This window comes from Bos mutus, chromosome 18 (genome assembly GCF_027580195.1).
Source record: "Bos mutus isolate GX-2022 chromosome 18, NWIPB_WYAK_1.1, whole genome shotgun sequence".
Classification (NCBI taxonomy): Eukaryota; Metazoa; Chordata; class Mammalia; order Artiodactyla; family Bovidae; genus Bos; species Bos mutus.
The window spans coordinates 19,181,472-19,209,374 of NC_091634.1; the positions used below are offsets into that span (position 1 = coordinate 19,181,472).

Below are 27,903 nucleotides of genomic sequence, written 5' to 3' on the forward strand. Positions count from 1 at the left end.
CTCTAATGTGTCCCTTCTGTCCTCACAGAGCACACTGATTTTGTCTGGGTACCTATGGGCCTTATGGTCTACTGTGGCCAGATTGGCCTAAAAATCCTGGCCTTTCCTGTGGTGGTCTCAGAGTGGACACAGCCATTGTCATCATCTGGGCCTTTTGTTTATCTCTCTGGGTGTATTCAACCTTTTTGGCCATATCCCTATTATTGAAAACCAAGTAAGCCAGTCAGAGCAAATCACTCTCAGGAGTCTGAGGACCCACAGTTGGCTTTTTTGAATTTCATTTCTGATGTCTGGGGAAGACTGGGCTATGAAATGTAGAGCCAAAAAGTCCTGTCCCTCAGGCGAGGAGGGATCTACCTAGGTACACTTTTTAAATGCTTCTATTAATCTCCCTTGAAAAACTGTAGGATTTTTATCTGGTCCCTATTGGAATTCTTTCACTTTTTTTTCATGGTTGACAGGTTTCATTGTAAGCTTTTTCTTTTTAAAACAAACTCCTGCCCCCAAGTTGTGACTGTTTTTATTTGTGTATTTTATTTTATTGGCTGCCCGCAGGCTTTCTCAAGTCGTGGTGAGCTGGAGGCTACTCTTCTATGCAGTTCAGGGGCTTTTCATTGCAGTGGCTTCTCGTTTGTGGAGCACGGGCTCTGGGGCTCGTGGGCTTCAATAGTTGAGGCTCGGGTGGGCTCAGTAGTTGTAGCACATAGGCTTAGTTGCTCCGCGGCATGTGGTATCTTCCCGGACCAGGGATTCAACCTGTATCCCCTGCATTGCAAGGTGAATTTTTGCACCATTGGACCACCAGGGAAGCCCCCATTGTGAGCTTTTTCATACCCTCTATTAAACAATTAATCATATGGTCCCATCTATTGCTCTCAACAAAGTGGATCTGATGATTTCATTGTGGATTTGGCTCAGGAGCAGCATAGTTGCCCAAGTGGTGTACTGCATGGCCCTCTTGGGCTTGAGCTGCCATTTGGTCAGCGTGGACTCTGGCTGCCAGTATTTTGTGCTGTTCTTTCTCAGGAGTGCAGCAGTGGGATAAGATTTGTAAATCTCTCCAGGTGAGATCCAAAGATTGGATCAACCTGGTAAACTCTTTTGTGAAAAGTTCAGGGATCCCAGAAAAACTTCCCAATTTACCCTCTGCCAGACTTAGGTCGGATGTTGAAAAAAGCACGTGAACTGTTACTGTTTCTTGATTTCTATCAGAAGTTTCTCTCAGAGGCAGAACCATCAGGGCAGTTGGTTGGTAACTTATACTGCTGCGGGTGCTAGCTCAGCTGAAAATGGGCCCCTTAGGTAGCTTGGGATACAAAGGAGGCCTTTCCTCACTCTTGGATGCGTTTTGTTATTTAGTCACTAAGTCACGTCTGGCTCTTTGCTCCCCCATGGACTATAGCCTGCCAGGATCCTCTGTCCATGGGATTTTCCAGGCAAAAATACTGGAAAGGGTTGCCATTACCTTCTCCAGGAGATCTTCCTGACCCAGGGATAGAACCCATGTCTCTTGCATTGGGCAGGCGATTCTTTACCACTGAGCCACCTCAGAAGCCCTGGGTGTGTTGTCCCCTAGGATAACAGCCTTGGTTTGGAACAGCAGTTCCCACCTGTGAGACAGCCCTCATTGGAGCAGCCCTTTTCATGGATATAGCAGGTTTCACCAAGCAATAGTTAGCTATCCAAAAGTTTCCTTCCTGTGTCAAAGTCTACCTTGTAACTGATTCAAGATTTGTACTTACAACTTTAGATGTTATCCCTCCCAAAGCAGTCTCCCAACCAGGTGTTACTGGCCAAGAAATTGTTTGTAAGGAATACTACAGAGGGTATCCCAGTGGTGTTGGCAATGAGCAAGATTTGGTCTAGCTGCAAATGGAAATAAAGGGTCAGCACTTGTAAGAGTCAGAGGGAGGGGAAGACTGACATCAGGGCTCAGGAAGTCCTCTGTTGGACACTTTGAGTAATTAGGAGCAAACTACCCTACATCTTGGAAGTTGATTCCCTTCAGTTTTCTTGAGCATAATGTACTTAAGAATACCTGATAAGAAGCCTGTGATCTAGGCGAGATACAATCCTTTAAATGATTTTTTTTTCTAATGTATATATCCCCGATTATAAATTATAAGCATTTAGTCTTTATCCAAAGATAGATTACAGTGATCAGCTTTAGAAACAAGTTTAGAATACCTTTTTAAGAACTCTGTTAGGCTTCTCAGTAATATAACAACAAAGAGCTATTTGAAAAGTGAGTTTTAGATAGTAGATACTGACCTCAAGGAGCAAAACTAAAATTTAGTATCTATTAAAACATTACTTTTTTCTAAAATTACCCTCATCTTTACCAAAGACCGGAGAAGGCAATGGCACCCCACTCCAGTACTCTTGCCTGGAGAATCTCAGGGACGGGGGAGCATGGTGGGCTGCCATCTATGGGGTCGCACAGAGTCGGACACGACTGAAGCGACTTAGCAGTAGCAGTTACCAAAGATAGCCAAGTTAAGATTAATTTGTTTGTAAAGTAAGTCTGGTTAATTCATCACATAGGCATATTTAATTTGTCCAATAAATCAGGTGCCTTGAATACTAAAAATTGTAAAAGGTATACCCTAAATAAAAGAGCTCATTTTAAACCTTTTTATTTTTCATTGTATGGCATCAGCTTTTGTAGCCAAGGAAGTCTTTCACCCATTAAGTAGAAGACCGAGTTGGCCAGGGAGCCAGGAAGAGCCAAGCAGCCATCTTGGATTCCCCATATCCCTGACTGTTTAATTTGCAGCTTTTGTATATCTATCTTAATTTTTTTTTTTTAATTTAGGAGCAGATTGTTGCCATGCTACAAGGATATCAGGATGGCAAAAGTCTGACTCTGGTTAATTTTTTTGTTGACAAATTGTACAACAAATATTGTATGAACTTATTAACTTTTAGTAAACCCAGATAAAGTATTTATACTTAATACTCATGAGTCTAAAAACATATCTATATTAACAAACTTAAACTACAAACTTCAATACCAAACATTAATTTAATATTAAATATTTCTGAAATCATGTGAACCTATAATCCATTTAGCTTAGTTTCTCTTATATTTGGAAGTGTTTTATTTTGTAAGTGCTTACTTTACTTTTCAAAGCCAGTTAAATTGAGCTCATTCACAAATTAACCTCAGCAATATTATCTAAAGACAAAAAGACATGACTTACATGTATTCAGAGATCTCAGTTTCATTTTTAAACTTATTCATAAAACAGACATTGCAATGCAGATTTATCAGTTTACAAATAACAGTTGGAAAAATTAAGTTTACAGACTTGAGTTTTAACAGGGATAGAAACAGAATATAGAAGAAAAGTCTCAGACTTAAAAACAGTGTAGATTGCCAAATCCTGTCAGAAGCAGTCCAAACAGTAAAATGTCTTTCTTTTTGCATACCATTTCCATTGTCAGCTGACCCCTTCCACATCTTTATGATCCCTTGCCACATTTTTATGGCAACCCATGTTGATGACCACCATTCCTCCAGTTTTTTGTTTGTTTTTCCTTCAGACATCCATAATATCATTCACTTGACCCTTACCCAGTTCTTGATCAGAGCCCCAAAGCCTTTGGGGTTGGTCAGCCTGCCTAAAACAGGCAGCCATCGGTGGAGTATCTTCCTCCATACTCTTGGCTCATGGCATCCCATGAGCCTTCTAGGACCTGACCCCAGACCTTCTTATCTTACCGTAATCCTGCCGCAGTCGCCATCTGAAACCATTTGTGTCATTTCAGGGTCTCCCAAGAGCTCTGGTACTACAGTTCTTTATGTCTCAACGCAGCAAAGAATTCAGTGAGAAGCAGAGGTAGATAAGAAGTGATTCATTAGAATAGGATGCTTGTGAGGTTTACAAGCAGGCAGGCGAGAGATGCTTCGCCCTGAGAACTTACCGGACCACAGTTTTATAATCAAAGGAAAAGTGGGGAGAGGGAGAAGAACTTTGTCTTTCTTGAGTAGACGTCATGCTTCCATCATCAGCTCCTCCTCCAGGTGGAGCGGGGAGTTCTCTGCTTGCTACATGGTCAGGCCAAGTCCACAAAGTATTGTTTTCTTATGTGTGCAGAGAGCATGTCCTGGGAATCATTAACTTACTGAGCTCACTGGGCAGGATATGGGTCTCATGCCACGATTGTTTTATTGTTTTGGGGCATGTCTGGTGCTTTTGTTGCCTGGTTTTGTTGCTAAGCGTCTTCTCTTTTGAGTAATCATTAACTTACAGGGGTCTCCCATATTTTTTCTACTTACAATCCCTTAGTGGGATTAACTATTTAATCACCTACTTTGTCCCTTTACACTGTCCCTGTCACTTACAGTGGGTATCATTGATCATTTTGATTTTGGGAGGTCAGGCAAAAATGGTATCATTACAGTGTGTATACATTCTAGAGTTGATTACATCCTCACTTCTGTTTATTTGCTCCTTACACGTGTCCTCTTGGAAATACCTATTTCTATCCTTTGCCTCCTTCACCACAGGGTTGCTCTTGAGTTCGTTTGTATATGAAGGAGAGTAATCCTTGGTAATGTATGTTTGCAAGTATTTCTCCCAGTATGTTCTCTCCTTTAACTTGTTTTACAAGCAATACCAGTTTAAAAAAAAATAAAATATATCTTTTTTTTCCAAACAGATTTTATGTTGTTAAGCTTCACAGTTCTTCCCTTTACAATCCTGCCTTGAAAGGCATTCTCCACACCAAGAGGAAACATTTATTTTGCTGTAGTTTCTAACAGTGCTTTGTTTAATTTTGAACATTAAATCTTTAGTCAATCTGGAGTTTGGGGGTGAGTAATGAGAGGCAGGGTGCTAAGTTTTTTTTTAGTGTCTTTTTGGCTGTGCTAGGTGTTCGTTGCTGCATGCAGGCTTTGTCTAGTTGCGGAGAGCAGGGTACTGTGTAGTTGTGGTAGGCGGGCTTCTCATTGGGGTGGCCTCTCATTGTGGAGCACAGGTTCTAAGGTTCATGGGCTTCTGTAGTTGCTGCATGTGGGCTCAGCAGCTGTGGCTCAAGGGCTGCAGAGCGCAGACTCAGTAGTTGTGGCACAGGCTTAGTTGCCTTGCAGCAGATAGGATCTTCCTGGACCAGGGATCAAACTAGTGGTGTCCCCTGCATTGCAAGGCGGAATCCTAACCACTGGACCATCAGGGAAGCCCCGGGGCTGTACGTGTTTATTTTCACCAGAGTGGTGGCCAGCTTCCCCTGAGCTATGTCTAAGGAATCCATGTGTCGTGTTGGATGCTGTCCTTTTCATCCTGTGCCCCTCCTGCCCCCTCAGTCCCCCTCCCTCCTGCTCTGTGTGGGAGTTGGCACTGGCTCCTGCTCTGTGACTTCCTACTGGGTGTGGCTGACGGGGAGAAGCAGCAGCTGGCGATGAGAGGATGGGAGGAGAGGGAACTCCTCAGTTCCCTCAGCTGGCTACCTTTTGCATTCCCCCCCCACTCCACCAGAGGACGTCCTGGTTTGGACCTCGCCTCAGGCAGCCACCTCTCCAAGTTCTTATAATTCCTTCTCCCCTTTGGCCCTTCAGCCCTGTGGTTCTAATGGCTCTGGAGGTCCCACGCCATCCCTGTGGTTTCCCATAACCCTACCCCCATCCCTGTAAGAGTTCTTCCCTTCAGTTCACATCAGGAACAGCTGTGTGTACCCTCCTTCCTGCCTGGACCTGGTGGATGCTCCAGGCTTTTCCTCTTCTTTGAATGGTGGGCTTATGTTATACACCTGATTCTCGAATCTGCTTCTGTTTCTGCTCCATATTTGGTTTCATTGTCCACTTTTCATGTGTTTTAACACCAAGTAGAACAAGCCTTCTTCTTAGTCTTCTTCTTTTTTTTTTTTTTTAATACTTGTTTATTTATTTATTTTGGGCTGCTTTGGGTCTTTGTTGTGGCATGATGAATTCAGTAGTTGGGGCGTGTAGGCTTAGTTGCCCCGAGGCATGTGGGATCTTAGTTCCCTGACCGTGGATCAAGCCCACATCCCTCTCATTGGAAGGCAGATTCTTAAGCACTGGACTACCAGGGAAGTCCCCTGAGTGGTGGCTTTAATGCTGCTCTCACGGATGTAGTCCCATAGAAGCCCTAGAGGAACTTTGTCTCCCAGATCATCCTCACCATAATTATCGTCACTGGTAACATAACTGATCATATTTGAAAACCATTTCAAATATATACAGTGTCGCTATGTTAGTAGAGGAGCTGATTCCAAACACCAGCACTTAAAGTCATAAAGAAAATCATAGACTCATAAAGCGAACAGAAAAGTTGGCTAAAAATGACACATGTGAAAAAACAAAAGGAGCCTTCTGCATGTCCTTGGAACTGGCACAACGTCTTCTCAGGATTTATTCTGAGGAACTAATCAGAGATGTGCAGAAGGAGGACTGTCATGATTTATGTGTTTAACAAAGGAGGGTTAAGAATATCATGGTACATATTGGCTAGCACATAGTAGGCACTCTATTTGTTGAATAAATGAATGACACCTTTGTGCCTTTGGAGGCTTATATAACCATTGAAATCTGTGTCGTAGAATACTTTGTGGCATAGGAAAACATTTGATACAGTGCCAATTCAAGAAAAACAAGAGTGAAGCCAAGTTGTATATTCGTTCAGTACAATCTCATTTTTGTAAGTGGAGGGTGTATGGGTGCGTGTGTAAATATTCACTGAACATATAAAAAGCAGAAGGGACTTTAATGTAGAAAGTGTATAAAGAGAATACTCAGAGCCACTTGGGAAAATGTAATCAACAATCACTCCCTTCAACTTTTTGCAGCCAGGGAGAGCCAGCACTTACGTTGTTCAAGAACTCATTCTCCACACACATTGCTGCTGCTGCTGCTAAGTCACTTCAGTCGTGTCCGACTCTGTGCGACCCCATAGACGGCAGCCCACCAGGCTCCCCCGTCCCTGGGATTCTCCAGGCAAGAACACTGGAGTGGGTTGCCATTTCCTTCTCCAATGCATGAAAGTGAAAAAGTGAAGTCGCTCAGTCGTGTCCGACTCCTAGCGACCCCGTGGACTGCAGCCCACCAGGCTCCTCCATCCATGGGATTTTCCAGGCAAGAGTACTGGAGTGGGGTGCCATTGCCTTCTCCGCCACACACATTATACTCCTCTTATTTCTTTCCTGCAATACTTAACCATCTTCTAATATATGTTGCTGCTGCTGCTGCTGCTAAGTCGCTTCAGTCGTGTCCGACTCTGTGGGACCCCATAGACGGCAGCCCACCAGGCTCCCCTGTCCCTGGGATTCTCCAGGCAAGAGTACTGGAGTGGGTTGCCATTGCCTTCTCCACTAATATATGTTATGTTGTACCTATTTTTTTATGTTGTACCTATTTCTTTTTTATTTAAATAAAAAAAAAATGTTGGCCACACCACACAGCTTATAGCAGGCAGTGGGGGTTGGGGGCTTCCCAGGTGGCATTAATGGTAAAGAACGCGCTTGCCAATGCAGGAGATGTCAGAGATGAGGTTTCAGTCCCTAGGTGGGAAAGATCCCCTGGAGGAGGAAATGGCAACCCACTCTAGTATTCTTGCCTGGAGAATCCCTTGGACAGAGGCGCCTGGCGGACTACAGTCCATGGGGTCGCAAAGAGCTGGACACGACTGAGTGACCAAGTAGCAGCAGCAGCACAGCTTATGGGATCTCAGTTTCCTGACCATTGAGCCTGGGCCTCGGCAGTGAATCTCAGCCTCTGGACCACCGGGGAACTCTGTGTTATGCCTGTCACTTACTGTCTGTGCTCCCCTGTGAGATTATAAGTGCCATGGGGCAAGGTCTTTGTTTTGTTCTCTGAAGCAGCCCCAGCACTGTGTACAGTGCCTGGCACACTGCCAGTGCTTACCAATGTGTCTTATGATTGAATGAATTCACAGAACCAGCATCAAACACTGGACCCAGCTGGGGGTCTCACTGGGGTGCTTTGTTCGTGGAAGTGCCCTCACAGGGGTTCCCATCACAGACCCTGAGGTCTCATAACAGTCCCCAGACATGAGTTGCCTTTGCCATGTGTGAAGTCCCCACTGAAGATGAAGGTCTGAGCCCCTGAATATCTGTGATGTTTGCCAGTGTGATTGAACTCACAGTCACTTCCACAAGTCACTTCGCTCTGCTGCCAAGGCACTTTAATTTTTTAAAAAATATTTATTTATGTATTTGGCTGCACCGGGTCTTAGTTGTGGCACTGGGGGAGGGTGGGTCTTCAATCTTCATTGTGGCATTTCAGATCGTCAGCTGCGACATGTAGGCTCTTTAGTTGTGGCATTCGAATTCTTAGTTGCTGCTTGTGGGATCTTTAGTTATAGCATGTGGCATCTAGTTCCCTGAGAAAGGATGGAACCGTGACCTCTGCATTGGCAGAGTCTTAGCCACTGGACCACAGGGAAGTCCCCTGCCAAGATGTTTTTAAATAGAAAACAACTTCCCTTTTAACTGGGCTTCTCTGATAGCTTAGTTGGTAAAGAATCCACCTGCAATGCAGGAGACCCCAGTTCCGTTCCTGGTTCCAGAAGATCTGCTGGAGAAGGGATAGGCTACCCACTCCAGTATTCTTGGGCTTCCTTTGTGGCTCAGCTGGTAAAGAATCTGCCTACAATGTAGGAAACCTGAGTTTGATCCCTGGGTTGGGAAGATTTCCTGGAGAAGGGAAAGGCTACCCACTCCGGTATTCTGACCTGGAGAATTCCATGGACTGTAGTCCATGGGGTTGCAAAGAGTCGTATACGACTGAGCGACTTTCACTTTTACTTTTTTCCCCTTTAACCAAAACAACAAAAGCAAAAGAATTTAAATATACGTAAACAAAACTAAGAAAATAAATCCCACCACTTAGAAAATCACTGTAGTGTACACGTTCCCATAAATTTTTATGAATTCTACCTGCATTTTTATGGGCTTCCCAGGTGGCGCTAGTGGTAAAGAACCCGCCTGCCAGTGCAGTAGATTAAAGAGACGTGGGTTCAATCCCTGGCTCGGGAAGATCCCCTGGAGAAGGGCATGGCAACTCACTTCAGTATTCTTGCCTGGAGAATCCCCTGGACAGAGGAACCTGGCAGGCTACAGTCCATAGGGTCGCAAAGAGTCGGACATGACTGAATTGACTTAGCATAAACGCATACCTTCAGATCAGATCAGATCAGTCGCTCAGTCGTGTCTGATTCTTTGCGACCCCATGAATCGAAGCACGCCAGGCCTCCCTGTCCATCACCAACTCCCGGAGTTCACTCAAACTCGTGTCCATTGAGTCGGTGATACCATCCAGCCATCTCATCCTCTGTCGTCCCCTTCTCCTCTTGCCCCCAATCCCTCCCAGCATCAGAGTCTTTTCCAATGAGTCAACTCTTCGCATGAGGTGGCCAAAGTACTGGAGTTTCAGCTTTAGCATCATTCCTTCCAAAGAAATCCCAGGGCTGATCTCCTTCAGAATGGACTGGTTGGATCTCCTTGCAGTCCAAGGGATTCAGCTTTAGCATCATTCCTTCCAAAGAAATCCCAGGGCTGATCTCCTTCAGAATGGACTGGTTGGATCTCCTTGCAGTCCAAGGGATTCTCAAGATGCACAGTTCAAAAGCATCAATTCTTTGGCGCTCAGCCTTCTTCACAGTCCAACTCTCACATCCATACATGACCACAGGAAAAACCATAGCCTTGACTAGACGAACCTTTGTTGGCAAAGTAATGTCTCTGCTTTTGAATATGCTATCTAGGTTGGTCATAACTTTCCTTCCAAGGAGTAAGCGTCTTTTAATTTCATGGCTGCAGTCACCATCTGCAGTGATTTTGGAGCCCAGAAAAATAAAGTCTGACACTGTTTCCACTGTTTACCCATCTGTTTCCCATGAAGTGGTGAGACCGGATGCCATGATCTTCGTTTTCTGAATGTTGAGCTTTAAGCCAACTTTTTCACTCTCCACTTTCATCAAGAGGCTTTTGAGTTCCTCTTCACTTTCTGCCATAAGGGTGGTGTCATCTGCATATCTGAGGTTATTGATATTTCTCCCGGCAATCTTGATTCCAACTTGTGTTTCTTCCAGTCTAGTGTTTCTCATTACTATTTTACCTGTTTCTGGTTTTGAGTCACACCTTCAGTATCTCATTTTTCTTGCAGGATTTTATTCTGGAACATTACAGTGAAGATAGCTACCTCTACGAAGATGAAATAGCAGATCTCATGGATCTCAGACAAGTAGGTTTCCATGTGCAGCGGGATGGAGAGGAGACTGGCTGTGATTAGAGGTTGTCCAGTCTTCTGATGATCCCATTGTTGCACTTGAAGTCTTGTAGAATCAGTGGTGGTCGGGGGTGTTAGGGAGGGGCTGTCGGAAACATCCATTCATCTTTGCCACGAAAGAAGACCACAGAGGAGACAGACATGCATGTCTGAGCCTGGGTTCCAGGACTCATGAGTTCCTCCCAGCTCTCCTAGAGTTCATGATACCAGCAGTGGGGCCCAGGCTCCAGAGAAACTGTGTGTGAACATCTTCCTGGCCCGTCCATCTGCTCTCTGTTCACCCACTCACCCCTGCGGTGGTTCCTGTCCTTTCAGGCCTGTCGGACGCCCAGCCGAAATGAGGCGGGAGTAGAGCTGCTGATGAGTTACTTCATGCACCTGGGATTTGTCGAGAGCCGATTCTTCCCGCCCACCCGACAGATGGGGATCCTGTTTACCTGGTAGGTGCCTGAGCTGGGGCTTTCTATCTCCAGCCACACTGGGGAGCCTCAGCCCCACACGAGCCTCCTCTGCACTGCAGCCCCCTCCTAGTTGTCCCATGAACAGAGGAGAGCGTGGAGATGTGTGGATAAACTGGTGTTTGTTTATGAAGGGGATCCACAGGGAGAAGGCTCCGACAGACGGTGGCTTATTGCCTCTCAGAGCAAGTGAGCTGAGGAGAGGAGGCATTTGTGTGTGTGTGTAGAGGAGGCATGTGTGTGTTCGTATGTGTGTTCATTTTATCGTGAGGGAAACCCCAAGGCTCTGAGGTACAACTGACAAGAAGCAAGATTCTTGTCCCAGATGGGATGACGGTGGGAAACAAGTTTTCTCCCAATGACCAGGGCAGCAAACAGAAGTAGATCAGAGCTATTAAAAACTGAAGCAGAATCTTTGATTCTTCCCCAGAGTTGGTACTTTTGATGATTAGTGCTGTCCAAATATCTTGGAGGTGCTATACCTCTTCTCTGAGTTGCTTAGGAGTATGTGCATGCTTAGTCACTCAGTCTTGTCCAATTCTTTGTGACCCTACGGACTGTAGTCCGCCAGTCTCCTCTGTCCATGAGATTTCCCAGGCAAGCATACTGGAGTGAGTAGCTATTCCTTTCTCCAGGGGATCTTCCTGACCCAGGGCATTACAGGTGAATTCTTTACCATCTGAGCCACCTCGGAAGCCCAAGGAGTATGTGAAATGAAAGTAAATCATAGCAGCTGAGAAGCATATTCAGAGTTAAATTTCACCACAGCAGATGGCTCTTGATGCTTGCTTTTGAAAGGAAGGGCAGATGACTTTTCCTAAAGGTGTGTTAGCTGCCTGCACATGAGTGAAAACCCCAAATGTGACTTCTTAGTGCTGAATTAGGGAGAAGCTCCATATCTATACCCTGGTCAATGTATGAACTTTAAAACATCCTGAGTCTTCAAGGCCTCAGGAAGAATTATGAGGGGTTAGTAATTGCTACATTTCAAGTAGGAGCAGCCTTATTTTTTTTTAAATACACTTTATTTTTTAGAGCAGTTTCAGGTTCATAGTAAAATTGAAAGGAAGGTGCAGAGAGTTCTCATACACCCGCTGCTCCTGCACACCCAGCACCTCCTCCACCGTCAACATCCGCCGCCAGAGCGTTACGTTTGTTACAGTTGATGTACTTACAGTGGCTGCTCATCACCCAGCATCCACTGTTTACAGTTCCATGTTACAGGTTTACAGTTTACAGTTACAGGTGGTGTATGTTCCATGGGTTTGGACAAACGATCAATGACATGTGGGCTTCCTGGATGGCTCGGTGGTAAAGAATCCCCCTGCCAATGCAGGACACGTGGGTTCGATCCCCAGGTTGGGGAGATCCCCTGGAGAAGGAAATGACAACCCACTCTAGTATTCTCCCCTGGGAAATCCCATGGACAGAGGAGCCTATCGGGCTACAGGCCATGGGATCGCAAAAGAGCCAGACGTCACTTAGTGACTAAACAGCAAGGACATGCATCCCCATTATAGCATCACACAGAGCGGTTCCATGACCCTGCAGTCTTCTGCGCTCCCCCTAGGCATCCCCGCCCCTTGGCACTCCCCAGCCCTGGCAACCACTGATTCTTTTTGTCTCTGCTGTCTTGTCTTTTCCAGAATGTCATATAGTTGGAATCATACAGTAGGTAGCCTTTCCGGATTGGCCTCTCTCACTTAGTCACATGCACTTAAGGTTTCTTGTGTCTTTTTATGCCTTCATAGTTCATTTCTTTTCTTTTTTTTTTTTAAGTGTTGCGTAGTTTTCCACTGTATGGCTGTACCACAGTTTGTGTGTCCATTCACCTATGGAAGGACATCCTGGTTGAGAAGCGGCCCCGTTTCTCTTTGTGCTTGTGGGTGTCTTAACAGTATGAGCAGGCCCATAGTCTTGCTTGAGATAAAAGCCTCATTGCATGTGCATCTTTGAGTTTTATTCAAGAAATAAGTTTTGTCCATTTTTACCCCCAAACGGCACTCACTAGTCAAGGGGTCCATATTCTCAAAAGATGTTCCTTTTACATAGGTATGACTCCCTCACCGGGGTTCCGGTCAGCCAACAGAACTTGCTGCTGGAGAAGGCCAGCATCCTGTTTAACATCGGAGCCCTCTATACACAGATCGGCACCCGTTGCAATCGACAGACAGAAGCTGGGCTGGAGAGCACGGTGGATGCCTTTCAGAGAGCCGCAGGTACGTCTCCAAGGAGGCTCTGCCGCTGAGATAGAGCTCTGGCTCTGCCAAGTGGCCCGGTACCTGAGCTGAAGGGGGTCTGTGGATCCTCCCCAGGCCCACGCTTGGCCTCAGAAGCCTGAAAGGGCCTGGTCAGCTTCCGGAGCTGGTGGCTCTTCCCATCAGGAAAATTGCTTCCTGGCTCAAACCCGGTCGTCTCCGTCTGACTGTGGCTCATGTACACAGTGGTTAATGATTAATCTTTTCCGAATGAGTGGCCCCACGGATGGCAGTGGATGAACTGTGTCTTTGAATACAGTTTTGAAGAAGAGAATAAGTTTTCTCAAGCGGTGAGAATGTAGGCTTTTTCTTTTTTCTTTCATCCGGCAGCGTGCCTCATCAGTGAGTGTTACCATCCGTGCCTTTGTTATGCGAATTCTGAGAAGCTTGTTCACCCACAGTTGCTCTTCTTAGTGCTAAGTGACACTTAGCACCAGCCTATGGAGGAGCAGGCGGTGGTTGGCAGCCCATGGGTGCAGTGGGTAGGCCTGTCTCATGGGTGCTCAAGGGTCCTGGCTGACTCCCCTCTAGCTGTGTCCTGCGGAGTTGGCATAGGGATTATAGGCAGAAGTGGCCACAGTGCTGACCACCGTGTGATGCCTGGAGCTGGCTCCATAATAAGTTTCTTTCTGTGCCAGTCCTTGTCACTCTACTTTGGGGTGTTACTCTGGCAGAAAATTTTGGGGGGTATCTCATTTTCCTCTGCAAGGCTGTGAAGAACCATGGCTTTGCTGTTTGGGCTGGTCATGATATTATTTGGTTAAACAATAGATAGATCCCTTGGGAGAAAACACCATGCTGAAATTTCACGTGGGAGTTGAATTCTTTCACTGTAAATCCTTTTCTGGGCTCATCTTTCTCTCTGAAGAATCTGAAGCAGGTATGCCTGTCTCTAAGATTCCAGAGACATGGACAAAACAAAGCTTGAGAACAGAGTGAGAGTGGACCCCAGAGAGCCTGCAGCCTGGCCTTCCTCCTGCAGGGCAGCTTGTGCTTTGCAGCAAAACCAGAGGAACCAGTCAGATGGGATTTTGCCAGGAGGTTTTATTTCAGCTCTAGGTTGCTTTGCCAGTTAATGCTGTGACACTTTTCTAACACATAAGAAAGTCAGCTGAGGGCTATAGCATGAAAATTTCCACTAGAGTGACTGAGCTGATCTTCTCTGAGGTTCTGCAGAAAAAGCCTTGAGTTTCTGAATGACCCAGAGGTTAAGAGTGAACATGACCCCCTGCGAGTCCTTTAGTCATTCTGTCTTCCTTCACTTCCCTCAGTTGCCTCGTTACGTATGGAATTTCTCACAAGGGTCGAGGTGAGACAGGAATGGACAGGGAGCAGGCTGGTTTCCTGGCTTGATACAGATGTAAACGTTTTGGGAGAGAACTGGAAAACAAAAGTCTTCTTACTGGTAAAACATACATAACAAAATTACCACTGTAACCATTTTTAGGAGTAGTTTGTTGGTATCAAGTACAGCCACACTATTGTGCAACTGTCTATCTCCAGAACTTTTTTTTATCACCCCAAAGGGAAACTCTGTCCCATTAAACAATAACTCCATTCCCTCCTCCCTGCAGCCCATGTGTGTCTATGAATTTGACTATTCCAGATACCTCAGCTCAGGGTGATGGACCTACTTCACGTAGCATGATGTCTTCATTCATGTTGTACCATGTGTCAGAATTGACTTCTTTTTTTTTTTTTGAAGATTGATTCACTTATTTTTGGCTGTGCTGAGTCTTCATTGTGGGCTTTTCTTCAGTTGTGAGGGGGCGGGGGGGGCTACTCTGGTTGCCCAGCAACGCCTTTTCATTGCAGTGGCCTCTCATCGCAGAGCATGGGATCTAGGGCACGCGGGCTTCAGTAGCTGCAGCATGTGAGCTCAGTAGTTGTGGCTCCTGGGCTCTAGAGCACAGTCTCAGTTGTTGCGGTGCAGGGACTTAGCTGCTTATGAGCATGTGGGAACTTCCCAGGCCAGAGATCAAACCCACCCCTCCTACATTGGCAGGCAGATGCTTTACCGCTGAGCCACCAGGGAAGCCCTTGCCTTTTAAAAAATATATATTTATTTCATTTATTTGGCTGCCCCAGGTCTTAGTTGCAGCACAAGGGATCTTTGATCTCAGTTACGGCGTGTGGGATCTAGTTCCCCGACCAGGGATCGAACTGGAAGTATGAAGTCTTAGCCACCGGGCCACCAGGGAAGTCCCAAGGCTGAAAATACTCCATTGTATGTATATACCACACTTGATTTATCCTCATATCTCAAATGTCGATGGACATTTGAGTTGTTTCCACCTTTTGGTTACTAGGAATAATGCTGCCATGAGCATTCTTGTATAAATATCAGTTTAAGCCACTGCTTTCAATTCTGTGGGGTTATACCCAGGAGTGGAATTGCTGGTTTTTATGGTAATTGAGAATCAGAGTTTTCTAAAGATGCTTTGAGACACTAGTTTCATATTTTTGCTTCATCATTTTTTATATTCTTGAGTAGCAATGGTGAAATAAACAGGATATCCCTAACTAATGCTCAAAACAATTCCAATTGCAGGGGTTTTAAACTACCTGAAGGAGACGTTTACTCACACTCCAAGTTACGACATGAGCCCCGCCATGCTCAGTGTGCTGGTCAAAATGATGCTGGCACAAGCCCAAGAAAGCACGTTTGAGAAGGTCTGCCTCCCTGGGCTCCAGAACGAATTCTTCCTCCTGGTGAAGGTGGCTCAGGAAGCGGCCAAGGTGAGTCTTGCTGTTTCCCCTGACTTCTGGGGCGAGCAGGGTGCATTGGTGTGGGCCCACTGGAGAGAGCAGGGGCTTCCCACGGCAGCTTGCCTGTGACCTGGGCAGCCTGCCCGCCCTGGCTGGCCAGAGCACTGGCTTGCGTTTTGTTGGCAAGTCAGTGTTTCAGATACGGATCACTGATTCCATCTGCAGCTGAGCCTAAAGACCAGCATAATGATGGTGGCCCAGGCTCCCTGTTAACTCTGACATTGACAACACTGGGAGCCCTTGGAATAGCTCCCAGATTGCGGAGCGGCCTCTGGCAGGGGCCGCCACAGAGAAGAAAGGGCTCTTTTTCTGCAGCCCGGATACGTGAGGGCCCCTGTGCCAGGCTCCCCACTCCCAGTGTTCCTTCCGTTCTAGGTGGGAGAGGTCTATCAGCAGCTGCACACGGCCATGAACCAGGAGCCGGTGAAGGAGAACATCCCGTACTCCTGGGCCAGCTTGGCCTGCGTGAAGGCCCACCACTATGAAGCCCTGGCCCACTACTTCACAGCCACCCTGCTCATCGACCACCAGCGTAAGGCTGGGCGGCCTGGGGCTCCGGGCTTTGGTCAGGGTTGCAGGCTTGCTGCCTCTGGGTGACACTGAGCTGAGCGAGAGCTTTCTGCTTGCCTGAGAGATGCTCAGCAGCCTGGGGGCAGAGGGTGGGGGTTACACGTAGGCCCAGGCAGCTGTCACACAGGGTGGGATGAGGGGTGATGTGGTATTGCTATGCGAGGGGGAGGGGGTAGCGTTTCTTCTGCCTGGGGTGGAGCTGACAGCTTCATGGAGATATTTCGCCTGGAATCCAGGACCAGGGCTAGATCAGGGAGATACTCACCTCAAACACAAAATCTAAGGGGATGCCCGTGAACTCAGTAATTGAGATAATGTTTTAACATGTAATTGTAGATGAATCAAAACTGAGGCAAAAATTCACGGTGATCAAAACTTTAAAAGAAGACACCATAAAACTTTAAAGGAAGACACCAGTTGGGACTTCCCTGGCAGTCCAGTGGTTAAGACTCCGTGCTTCCACTTCATGAAGCACGGGTTTGATCCCTGGTCAGGGAATTAAGATCCCACATGCGGTGTGGCGTGGTCAAAAACAAATTAATAAAAGAAAATGAAGACGCAGATAATAACGGTGGTATGCTGAGCCACATTGGAGCATGAAACAAAGGAAATTTGATGTTCATCATGAATATTTTTGCATTAATTTTGATACTTAGAAAATTGTATTAAACTATCATATATACCTTGGTGGCTGGGTTTAGAGCACCTGCTTAAATTTTCAGCCTAGGGTGAACGCCTCACTCTCCTCCCCCTAGTCTTGGCTCTGATCTGAGGTTGTAGGTGGGGAAGGGACTTTTGTTGCAATTTGTGCTCATCAAGGCAGCCCTCCAAGTAACGGAAAGGCCATCCTCTGGGGCCAGACTGCCTGGGTTCATGTCTCAGCTCTGTCATTTACTAGCTAGGTGATCTTGGGCAAGTTACTTAGCTGCTCTGTGCCTCAGTTTTCTCATCTATAAAACGGAAATATGAAGAGATCCTATCTCACAAGCTGTTGTGAAAACTAAATGCCTCTGTGCAAAGCTATATAGTGCTTCTTATATGGAGGGCTCTCTGTGTTCGCTGCTCCTGCTGGGTTATTATAGTCTTTTGAGCGGAACTAGTCGGGTAAACCAATAGAAATACAGTCATTGAGGTAGGAACACAAATGGGGCAGAAGTTGGAGTCCTTGGTATAGTCATGGAGGTTCCTCCCAGGTAGGCACTGCCATCTGAGTTAGACTTGGGACTCTGAGGGGGACTTTTCCAGTGGAACGAGGAAGGAAAGGACAGCTAGAGTGAGAACAGGATCTGACTGGGTCCTGGAACGGATGCTGTTGAGGTAGTGCTGGGTGGTTTGGTGAAGTTAGGAATGGACATGTACCAGGGAGGGTGCAGGCAGGGAGGCCCTCAGAGGTTTAAGGCAGGGCTGTGCTTGGAGGTTCGTGAGATGGTGACTGGGAGGAAGTAGAGATCAGAGCCTTGGAGCCAAATCATGAGCCCCTAGAATGAGATTGGCCCCCCTGCACAAAGACCTTGGGTTGGATTGCCTGGGTGTGGCTAGGGCTGGAAAGGAGACCTGTTATCCCAAGTGCCTTGTTAAGCTGGGGATGTAGTTGAAAGCGGGATTTCAGTGGGTCTGTGGAGCCGTGTATAAAGGCTGCACCACGGCCATGAGAAAGGATCTATCTTGCGGTTCCTGTTGCAGTGAAGCCTGGTGAAGATGAGGACCACCAGGAGAAGTGCCTGTCCCAGCTCTATAGCCACATGCCAGAGGGACTGACACCCTTGGCCACCCTGAAGAACGTGCATCAGCGCCAGCTACTGGGTGCGTGCTGGCTCTCCTGCTCCCTTGCTCCCTTGTGTCCCATCTGACCCATCCAGCTGCTCCCACTCACTGACAACCCCAGACAGGTTGCCAGGGTAGGGCCTGGGGAGTAGGTCTTCTGAGTCATTGTGGCCACTCTGGATTCAGAAACCAGGAGGCACAGTCTTCTAGTCTCAGCAGGCTTCCAGAGCTGTGTTCTCATGGGTTCTGTGTGCGCCCAGCCCTCCCACAGTGGAGCCAGTGCTTTGGCAGTCTTCCAGCTCCCTAGTGGTCCAGGGGATGGTCCTTGGTCATCCTATTCTGGAAGCATGCATTTCATAGGCCACACTTAAGAACTGATAATGAATTGTCCTAGTTTGGTCTCTAACAGATCTCAGAGCAAGTTTTCTGTGTCCAAATCTGAGTTCTTCCACCACTCAAACTTGCCCCCCATCCCACCCATGCACTTTCCCCATCTCAGTGATGGTGACTTCATCTTTCTAGGCTTGCAGGCCAGAAACCTAGGACTCACTCTTTACCTTCATCTTGCTTTCTCACCCATCTTTGATTAGCAAATCTTGTTGACTCTACCTAGAAAAATATCCCAAATCTGATCACTTCTTACCTACTACCCTGGTCCAAGCCATGCTTATGTGGTGCCTGCTTAATAGACATTAACTTGCTTAAACCTCACCCAACCCTATGAGATAGATGTGGTATGATCCCCAGTTTTCATTTGAGGAGAGAGAGGTCCAGAGAGGTCACACAGCTTGCCCAGCTTTTTACCAGGAGCCCTCGTGCTCTCATCTCACCCAGAGAAGGATAGGAGTCTTCACCGGTGCTTTTGAGGTTGGACATGGTCAGGCTCCTGTTCCTCTCTGGCCTCATTCTCCATCCTTCTCTGCAGCCTTCACTCTCCCCAGCGAAACTTCCAAGCCCCTTGTTGTCCTTAAACATTCAGGCATGCTGCTGTCCCAGGGCCTTTGCACTTGCTGCTCTTCTGGGAATGCTTCAGGGCTGTACTTAAGTTAACCTCCTAAAAGGCCTTTTCTGATCACACATCATAGAAGGGCGACTCCTCATTCCCCATCTTCTCAAGTACTACATCTGCCTATTACTTTTGTTTCTGCTTTATTTTTCTCCAGAACCTTAATGCCGCATGACCCATTATACATTTATTTGCTTGTTATTTTTCTGTCTTCAATCATTAGCATGCAAACTCAATGAATATAGAGGCTAGCTTTTGCTTTATCTCTAATGCCTAGAACATTTGGTAAATGTTTGCTGAATGATAGTTCTAGAGACACAAGTGAGCATACTGCACACACATTTCAGAGGGACTGAAGCCTTCCAGGCAGATCCTTCAGGAAAGAGAATGTCCACCTTTCTGGGCAGATCCTTGGGCACTCAGGCTCTCCATGAAGTACTCACGTTGCAGTTTGTTACGCGTGACCGGTGGTGTTGATTTTCTGTGGGCAGGGAAATCCCATCTGTGCCGAGCTGTTACCCACCATGAGGAGTCCATGAGGGAGGCCAGCCTGTGCAAGAAGCTCCGCAACATCGACGTGCTGCAAGAGGTGCTGTCCGCGGCACACAAGCGGTCCCAGCTTAAGTACACTCAGCTCCGGGAGGACGATGACCTCCTGAACTTGACTGACGCTCCCGACATCATCTGTGAGTGGCGTGGGTGCCAGTGCAGAGTGCGCTGCATGAGAGGCAGGGCTGCTCAAGTGCTCCTCTTGCCCTGGAGTCCTTACCTTCTCATTCTCAGATCGAGGCCTCCCTCATGGTCTTTGTTGACCCTTTAGTGGCAGCTGACCCCCTCCTGCCCCTCATATCGCCACCTGTGATGTCGGGTCCTGCCACCTTGGTTGTGCTCCGACTTTCCTTCCCACTCTTCGCTGACTGCCTTTCCCAATCCCAGTCTCCCCTCTTGGCATTCTTGAGGCTCTCCTCTCCCTGGTTTCCTTCCTTTAGATTCCTTTCCTTGAAGTCTCATGACCTCCTCTGGGGTTGTAGCCATTACTGATAGTCAGGAGACCCCAGAAACTGCCTTTTACCTGGACATTTTCCCTATGCTCTATACCCACCCACATACCACCATTTTAATGAAAATCTGCACTTTGCTATCTGTCTGACACCTCTGACTGTATGATTTGAAAGCCACCTGCATCCTTATTCCTCCTCCAAGGCTTGATCTTGGAAGGTGTGGTTTCATTGATCTGTGTGTCTGTTTTTGTGCCCACGCTAATACTGTTTTGATTACTGTAACTTCATTTATAATTGAAATCAGGGAGCATGATTTCATGCTGGAGGTCTAGCTTTGTTCTTTTATCTCAAGATTGTTTTGGTTATTTGGGATCTTTTGTGGTTCTATACAAATTTTAGAATTATTTGTTCTAGTTCTGTTAAATATGCCTTTGGATTTTTGATAGTGATTGCACTGAATCAGTAGATTGCTTATATCCATATATATATATGTAACAGTTGGACATTTTAACAATATAACTTCTCTAGTCTACAGACATGGAATATCTTTCCATTTATTTGTGTTTTCTTCAGTTTCTTTTATCAGTGTCTTATAGTTTGCAGTATAGAGATCTTTCACTTCCTTGGGTAAATTTATTCCTATGTATTTTATTATTTTTGATGTAATTGTAAATTAGATTGTTTTCTTAATTTCTCTTTCTGATAGTTTGTTATTTATGAATATACTGGATTTATGTTTATATAATGGATTTCTGTTTATTGATTTTGTATCCTGCAACTTTCCTGAATTCATTCATTAGTTCAAATATAGTCCATGGGTTTGCACAGAGTCAGATATGACTTAGCTACTGAACAACAATTAGGGTTCTCTATTTGTAGTATTATGTCATCTGCACATGGTAACAGTTTTACTCCTTTCTGATTTGGATGTCTAATTTTTTTTTTTTTGTCTAATTGCTATGGCTAGGACTTCCAGTACCATGTAAAATAAAAGTTGTAAGAGTGGGCATCCCTGTCTTGTTCCTCATCTTAGAGGAGAACTTTTCAAGGTTTGTCACATGTGGCCTTTATTATGTTGAGGCTTGTTCCCTCTATACCCACTTTGTTGAGGTTTTTTTCTTTTTAATCATAAATAGATGCTGATGAGTTTGTTTCTGATTCCACATATAGATGAGATCTTGTACCACCAGCACTTTCTAAGCATCTCTAAGGTGTTGAGCACTGTCCTGAGTTTAGAAATATGTAAATAAACTGGTTAGTTGCTGTAGCCCTTGGGGAGGTAGTGGTCAGTTCTGCCTTGAAGGGCAGGAGTTGGGAGGTGGACGGTTGCCTGGAAAGGTGACCTTACAGTTTAAAATGACTAGACTCTTTCCAGGAGTTAGAAGAAAGGGAGTGAAGTCGCCCAATTGAGGGAACCTCCTTTGACCAAGCCCTCTCCCACCCCACTCCCTACACCTCTGTCCCCAGTCTCTGAAGTTCCGCCGCATTTTCAGGGACCAGCTTCTAGAGACAGAACCCTCCTCAAGCTAGAATCCTGAGTTTGTCAGTAGTAAAGTTGGCTAATGTCTGTTGAGGATTTGAGATCTGCTAGGGAGTTGGTGATAGACAGGGAGGCCTGGCGTGCTGCTGTCCACTCTTTATTGCAAAGAGTCGGACACAACTGAGTGACTGAACTGAACTGAAGTGAGGAACAACATTAAGCCTCAGATGTATATAGAATTTCATTTTACTCGTTCTCACCCTTATCTTAAAGATGAGGCAATGCAGGCTTAGAGAGATCAAAGTCTTTGCTCCAGATGACCAAGATGGTTGGTGGAAACAAGAATGCACTCAAGAATTCTCCTTTATGGACACAGGCTACTTCCTTGGCAGCCTTGTCCATGCAGTGTGGTCTGTGGCTACGAAGTAGAGACAACCTCCATAGAAGGAGGGAGATGCACAGCTCCTGGTGAGGTTTTCTGGGGATGGCAGCACCAGTCTTGTAGTAGATGAGCAGCCTGCATGAGCCCAGTGCTGTGTGAAACAGTAAGAAACCTCAGGGTCATCCTGTGAATAGAGGTTCAGCCTTCTTGGCATTGCCAGTCTTCTTCCCCAGATTTTCTTTTTTTTTATATTGTTTTTCATGTATTCTTAGCCTGCACTGGGATCCTTTGATAAACACTGACTAGCCTCGTGGGAAGGGTTGGCTTGTTGTTGTTCAGTTGCTAAGTTGTGTTTGGCTCTTTGTGACCCCATGGACTCAGCATGCCAGGCTTCCCTGTTCTCCACTGTCTCCCTGAGTTTGCTCAAACTCATGTCCATTGAGTCAGTGATGTCATCCAACCATCTCATCCTCTGTCACTCCCTTCTCCTCTTGCCCTCAATCTTTCCCAGCATCAGGGTCTTTTCCAGTGAGTCATCTCTTTGCATCAGGTGGCCAAAGTGTTGAAGCTTCAACTTCAGCATCAGTTCTTCTAATGAATATTCAGGATTGATTTCCTTTAGGATTGACTGGTTTGATCCCCTTGCAGTCCAAGGGACTCTCAAGAGTCTTCTCTAGCATCACAAAACCATCAATTCTTCAGTGCTCAGCCTTGGTCCAAGTCTATGGCGCTTAGACATCCAAATCTTATGGTCCAACTCTCACATGTGTACATGACTACTGAAAAAACCATAGCTTTGACTGTATGGACCTTTGTCAGCAAAGTAATGTCTCTGCTTGTTAATATGCTCTCTGGGTGTCATAGCTTTTCTTCCAAGGAACAAGCGTCTTTTAATTTCATGGCTGCAGTGCCAAGAATATGATGGTGGAGCTATTTAGCTATCGATGCACTGATTTGGCAAACCCACTTCTCACTGTGAAATCCTCACACTGCATGTTAATAATGAAAAGAGGAAGCACGTCTTGACCAAAACTTAGTGTTGAAAGCATGGTATTTCCCCAAGAGCCACACCTGAAATGTAAGTTACTTCTCAGTAGGATTTTATGAGTATCAGAGGATGTCCACTAGTACAGGGGTCCCTAGCCGCTGGGCCTCAGACCAGTACCAGGCTATGGCCTCTTAGGAAACAAGCCTCCCAGCAGGAGGTGAGCAGGGGGTGAGCTGTGTTTATAGCTGCTCCCCATCGCTTGCATTACCGCCTGAGCTCCATCTCCTGTCAGATCAGCCGCAACATTAAATTCTTGTAGGAGCATGGATCCTAACCCTAAAGTCAAGGCAGAGTATCCTGAGATTGCCATAAAATAGAAATAAAGTGCCCAATAAATGTAACGCACTTTGAATCATCCTGAAACCATCTCTGCCCCCTGATCCATGGAAAAACTGTCTTCCACAAAATGGGTCCCTAGAGCCAAAAAGGCTGGGCACTGTTGCACTAGAATGCAAATAAGCTCCCTTGAAGGCAGGGAATTTGTCTTATATCACTATCTGTCCCAGCCCCAGAGTGGGGTATAGCTCAGAGTAGATACCCAAGTGGACTTAGGCCTGAGTTTTCACAAATAACTTTCAATTACAGAATCACTTATGCTTTTACTTTTAACCTTCTTTTCCAGCTAAAACCGAGCGAGAAGTTGAAATTATAGTCCCACAGTTCTCTAAAGTGACAGTAACGGACTTCTTCCAGAAGCTGGTATGTTGAACATGTATTTCATAATGACTTGAGGGGAAGGCTTTTTTATAAGTTGCAAGTATGTAGAGATGCTGTATGACATAATTTTGTTTTAAATATATCGATCTTTTAGAGAAAATGGCAATGAACGTTCTTGTATGACTTTGTAGTGCAGATTATTGCAGATGGTATCATGAGTCTCTTGAGCAGGGCCGAATGAAATCTGTGAGGATGATCATTTCCTCTAGCTTTCAAATGCCTGACTCAGCCTTCCGATCCTAACCTAATGATGCTCTGTTCCCAAGGGTCCTTTATCTGTGTTTTCGGCTAACAAGAGATGGACGGCTCCTCGAAGTATTCACTTCACTGCAGAAGAAGGGGACTTGGGGTTCACTCTGAGAGGAAACTCCCCAGTTCAAGTCCACTTCCTGGATCCGTACTGCTCTGCTGCGGTAAGCATGGATCCTTCTAGATTGGAAGCAAAACTCACTGGCACCCTTTCAGACAGTCAGTCTGGTAAAGTACAGACAGAGTTAAGTGTTAGTTGCTCAGTCGTGTCTGACTCTTTGTGACCTGATGGACTGTAGCCCGCCAGGCTCCCCGTCATGGGATTCTCCAGGCAAGAATACTGGAGTGGGTAGCCATTCCTTTCACCAGGAGATCTTCCCAACCCAGGGATAGGACCTGGGTCTTCTGCTTTGCAGGCAGATTCTTTACCATCTGAGCCACCAGGGTAAAGTGTGCTGTCCACACAAATACACTAGGGTGATTTGATTTAGGGCTCTTCTAAGTAAAAGGCCTGGTTTTATGTGAAAGGCCTTTCATACCCTTCTTGCCCAAAGAGAAACAGATTAATTTTTGCCTTTTTTTTTTTAAACTGGAGTGTAATTGCTTTACAATGTTGTGTTAGTTCCTGCTGTACAACAAAATGTATCAGCTATTTGTATTCATGTATCCATCTGTCTCGGGCCCCCCTCCTACACTCTCCACACCCACCACAATTTTTGCCTTCTTGAAGTTAACTTATGCAGATAACTATTTTATTAATGAACTTGGGAACTACTTCAGGGATTTCACTGAACAGAACGTTGACCTGTATTGAAATAATTTTTTTTTTTAGGCGGCAGGAACCAAGGAAGGGGATTATATTGTTTCCATTCAAGACGTGGATTGTAAGTGGCTGACGCTGAGTGAGGTTATGAAGATGCTGAAGAGCTTTGGCCAGGATGACATTGAGATGAAGGTCGTGAGCCTCCTGGATGCCACATCGACCATGGTGAGTGCTGATGCCTGCTGGCAGTAAATAGTGATGTGAAGTCAGGGTGAGTCCAGCCTCAGAGGTTTTTACCAGGACCCCTGCCTCCTGCCTGCATTTGTAACATGCCACAGATGACTGAGCTGTAAGTTTGTCATCACCAAGAATGTGTTCAACTTGGGTCAGAGAAATCACTAGAAAGCTTTTTTTTTTTTTTAAATCTTAAAGAACCAATTGATCTTTCTGATTAAATTCTCTTCCATTGCAAAAGTGATACATACTCATGGTTAAAAAATATACATATTCAAATGGTACAGAAGGTGTGTGGAAGATGCTCTTCTCAGGAGCGTTAGCACTTTCCTGTGCGATCTCGGGACGTGTCTGAGCCCGTGCAAGTTCACATGCACGGTTCTATTCTTTTGTGTCCCCAAGGAGGAGGACCTGTTGCATTCACGCTTTTCTGTACTCGCTGCATTTAATTTTGTACGTTGGATGCTTCTGTTTAGAACAGTACGCATTTACTCATTCAGCAGCCATTGACTGGGCATCAGTTGTGTGCCAGGCCCTTCTCAGGTGTTGGAGCTCCAGCTGAAATAAGATAAGGTCCTACCCCACAAAGCTGGCACTAAATACGTAAAGAAGTAGTTGTGATTTTGGTCAGTGCTGTGAAGGAAATAACTTGTGTAATGGGCTAGGATGATTGGGGCTGGGAGGGGCTCCTGGACGGGGGCTGCACTGAGGCTTGAGTGTCGGGAGGAACCAGCCATGTGAAGAGGCATAAGCCAAGCATATGGGGACTTCCCTAGTGTCCAGTGGTTAAGACTCCGCACTTCCAGTGTAGGGGGTGCGGGTTCAGTCCCTGGTTGGGGAATTAAGATCCCACATACCACGCAACATAGAATGCCCACCCTCCCACCCCAAGAAAAAAGAGCATAGAGACAGGGGCACCAACAGGTGCAGATACCAGACCCGCTGGCAGGACTGAGCTTCACTTGCTAGAGGAACTAAAAGGCCTTTCAGCTCGAGCATCGAGACAAAGGGCCAGCGTGGTGAGAAGTGAGGTGGGAGACAGGCAGTGAAGGAAGTTTCCCCTTATGACATGCGGAATGATGTGCTGTGATGTTTATTGTAGAAAGCTGTCGTGCTGCCTGGAGGCTGGCCACGTGGCTGCAGAGCGAGCTTTGTGATGTTAGCGGCTTTACACTAGGGGGTGGCAGTGGAGGTGGGGAGAGGTGGATGTGCCTGTGACTTAACCGGGAGGCAGAGCTGACAAATTTGCAGATGAGTTGTGTATTAAAGATGGTAGACAAAGGGAGGGCTCCTTGACTTTTGGCTTGAACAACTGCGTCATTTTTCATTATGATGGGAAGCTGGGGCCAGGGGTGAGGGGGCAGAGGAGAGAAAACACAAGTGCTGTGCTGTGAGTGTTTCACGTGCCATGAGACGCCCAAGACACATCAAGGTGATGCAGGCAGCTGAGCAGTCGCATCTTTAGTTCACGGACAATGTCAGAGCTAGAAGTAAATATTTGAGGATCATCAGCACAGAGATGATGTTTCAAGCTGTAAGACACTAAATGAAATTACCCTTGAGGGGTTGAGGGCTGAGGACTAAACCTCGAAGAGACACCACAAGCATCTGGGGGTCAGGAAGATCCAGCCATGTGAAGGGGTACAAATGGGGGACTTCCCTGGTGGTCCAGTGGTTAAGACTGTGCTTCCAGCGCAGGGGATGCAGGTTCAATCCCTGGTTGGGGAATTAAGATCCCCAAGGAGGAGCGGAAGGGAGTGCAAAGTAGGTGTGAAGGTGGGATAAAAAGCGGTTCTGAAACCAAGAAAAGAAAATCCTGCCGGAGAGAGTAGTGGTTTGTGTTGAACACAGCTAAGAGGTGGAGAATGAGGTGAGCAGAGCTGTGTTTGTCGTACCTGGCAGCAGGGCAACAGGACACTTCCAGTTTGGGCCGCACCGCATGGCATGTGGGATCTTAGTTCCCTGACCAGGGATCAAACCTATAACTCCTGCAGTGGAAGCGCAGAGTCCTAACCACTGGACCGCCAGGGAAGTCCCCCAAAGGACACTTTTTCATGGGGAAATGGCAACAGAACTCAGACTAGAGAGGGTCAGAGAGTGAATGAAGGTGTGACTCCATTAAGAAATGTTCAGAATAGGCAGATTCACAGAAATAGAATGTAGGTTAGTGCTTGCCAGGAGGCTGGGGCACCAGGGAATGAGGAGAAGCTGCTGATGGGTACAGGGTGGGTTTCTTTCCCGTTTTTTTGTTTTTGCCACACTGTGTGGCTTTTGGGATCTTAGTTCCCAAAGAACCCAGGCCACCACAGTGAAAGTGCCAAGTCGTAACAACTGGAGCACCAGGCAAGTCTAATGGGCAGTTTTATATTAATAGAATAGGGAGAGGTGTCTTCATCCGGAGGTGCCGAACTCAGGAAGGACATTTTATCGTGAATTCCCCGCCTTTCTTGCTGCATCATTCAAACTTCTTTCCTGGATTTATACTGATGAACAATGTGCCCAGCGGCTGCAGATATATATTGTATGTCTGCTTATACATACAGCCTGATTTCAGTGCCTGGAACAAGGTAGATGGTCAGTAAACATTCTGTAAGCAAAGTAATCTCAGTATTAGGCAAACCTTAGAAGCATGTGATACCTCACACGGAAGTCTTTAGAAAACAAATTCCTTCACATTTCCCACTTAAATCCTGCACAATCCTAAAAAAGTTAACAGTAGTGTTGAGTGGGCATGGAGTTCACTTGGGGAAGATGGATAAGTTCTGGAGGTGGGTGGTGGTGATGGCTGCATAGCAGTGTGAGTGTACTTAAGGCAACAAGTGGTTAAAATAGTAAATTTTATGTTTATTTCATCAGTTTAAAAAACTGGAAAAATTTAATCATAACCTTGTTACCATGGATTCTGTTGTCTTTAAAGAGAACGTGCTTAGTCACTCA

At 46.2% G+C, this 27,903-nt stretch overlaps 1 protein-coding gene across 2 annotated transcripts in view; it reads left to right on the plus strand.

The window, feature by feature from the left end:
- The window catches only part of RHPN2 (rhophilin Rho GTPase binding protein 2), a 70,785-nt gene that overhangs the window by 40,381 nt on the left and 2,501 nt on the right, over positions 1–27,903 (plus strand). Inside the window, exons 5-14 of one of the 2 annotated variants that reach the window (XM_005897760.2) lie at positions 10,145–10,222; positions 10,583–10,707; positions 12,778–12,944; positions 15,535–15,722; positions 16,128–16,284; positions 18,006–18,125; positions 19,584–19,778; positions 23,626–23,702; positions 23,987–24,133; positions 24,802–24,957. In XM_005897760.2, the coding sequence (XP_005897822.1) occupies positions 10,145–10,222; positions 10,583–10,707; positions 12,778–12,944; positions 15,535–15,722; positions 16,128–16,284; positions 18,006–18,125; positions 19,584–19,778; positions 23,626–23,702; positions 23,987–24,133; positions 24,802–24,957 (1,410 nt within the window). The remainder of the gene's footprint in view (positions 1–10,144; positions 10,223–10,582; positions 10,708–12,777; positions 12,945–15,534; positions 15,723–16,127; positions 16,285–18,005; positions 18,126–19,583; positions 19,779–23,625; positions 23,703–23,986; positions 24,134–24,801; positions 24,958–27,903) is intronic. The other variant, XM_070388003.1, reaches the window with a different exon arrangement.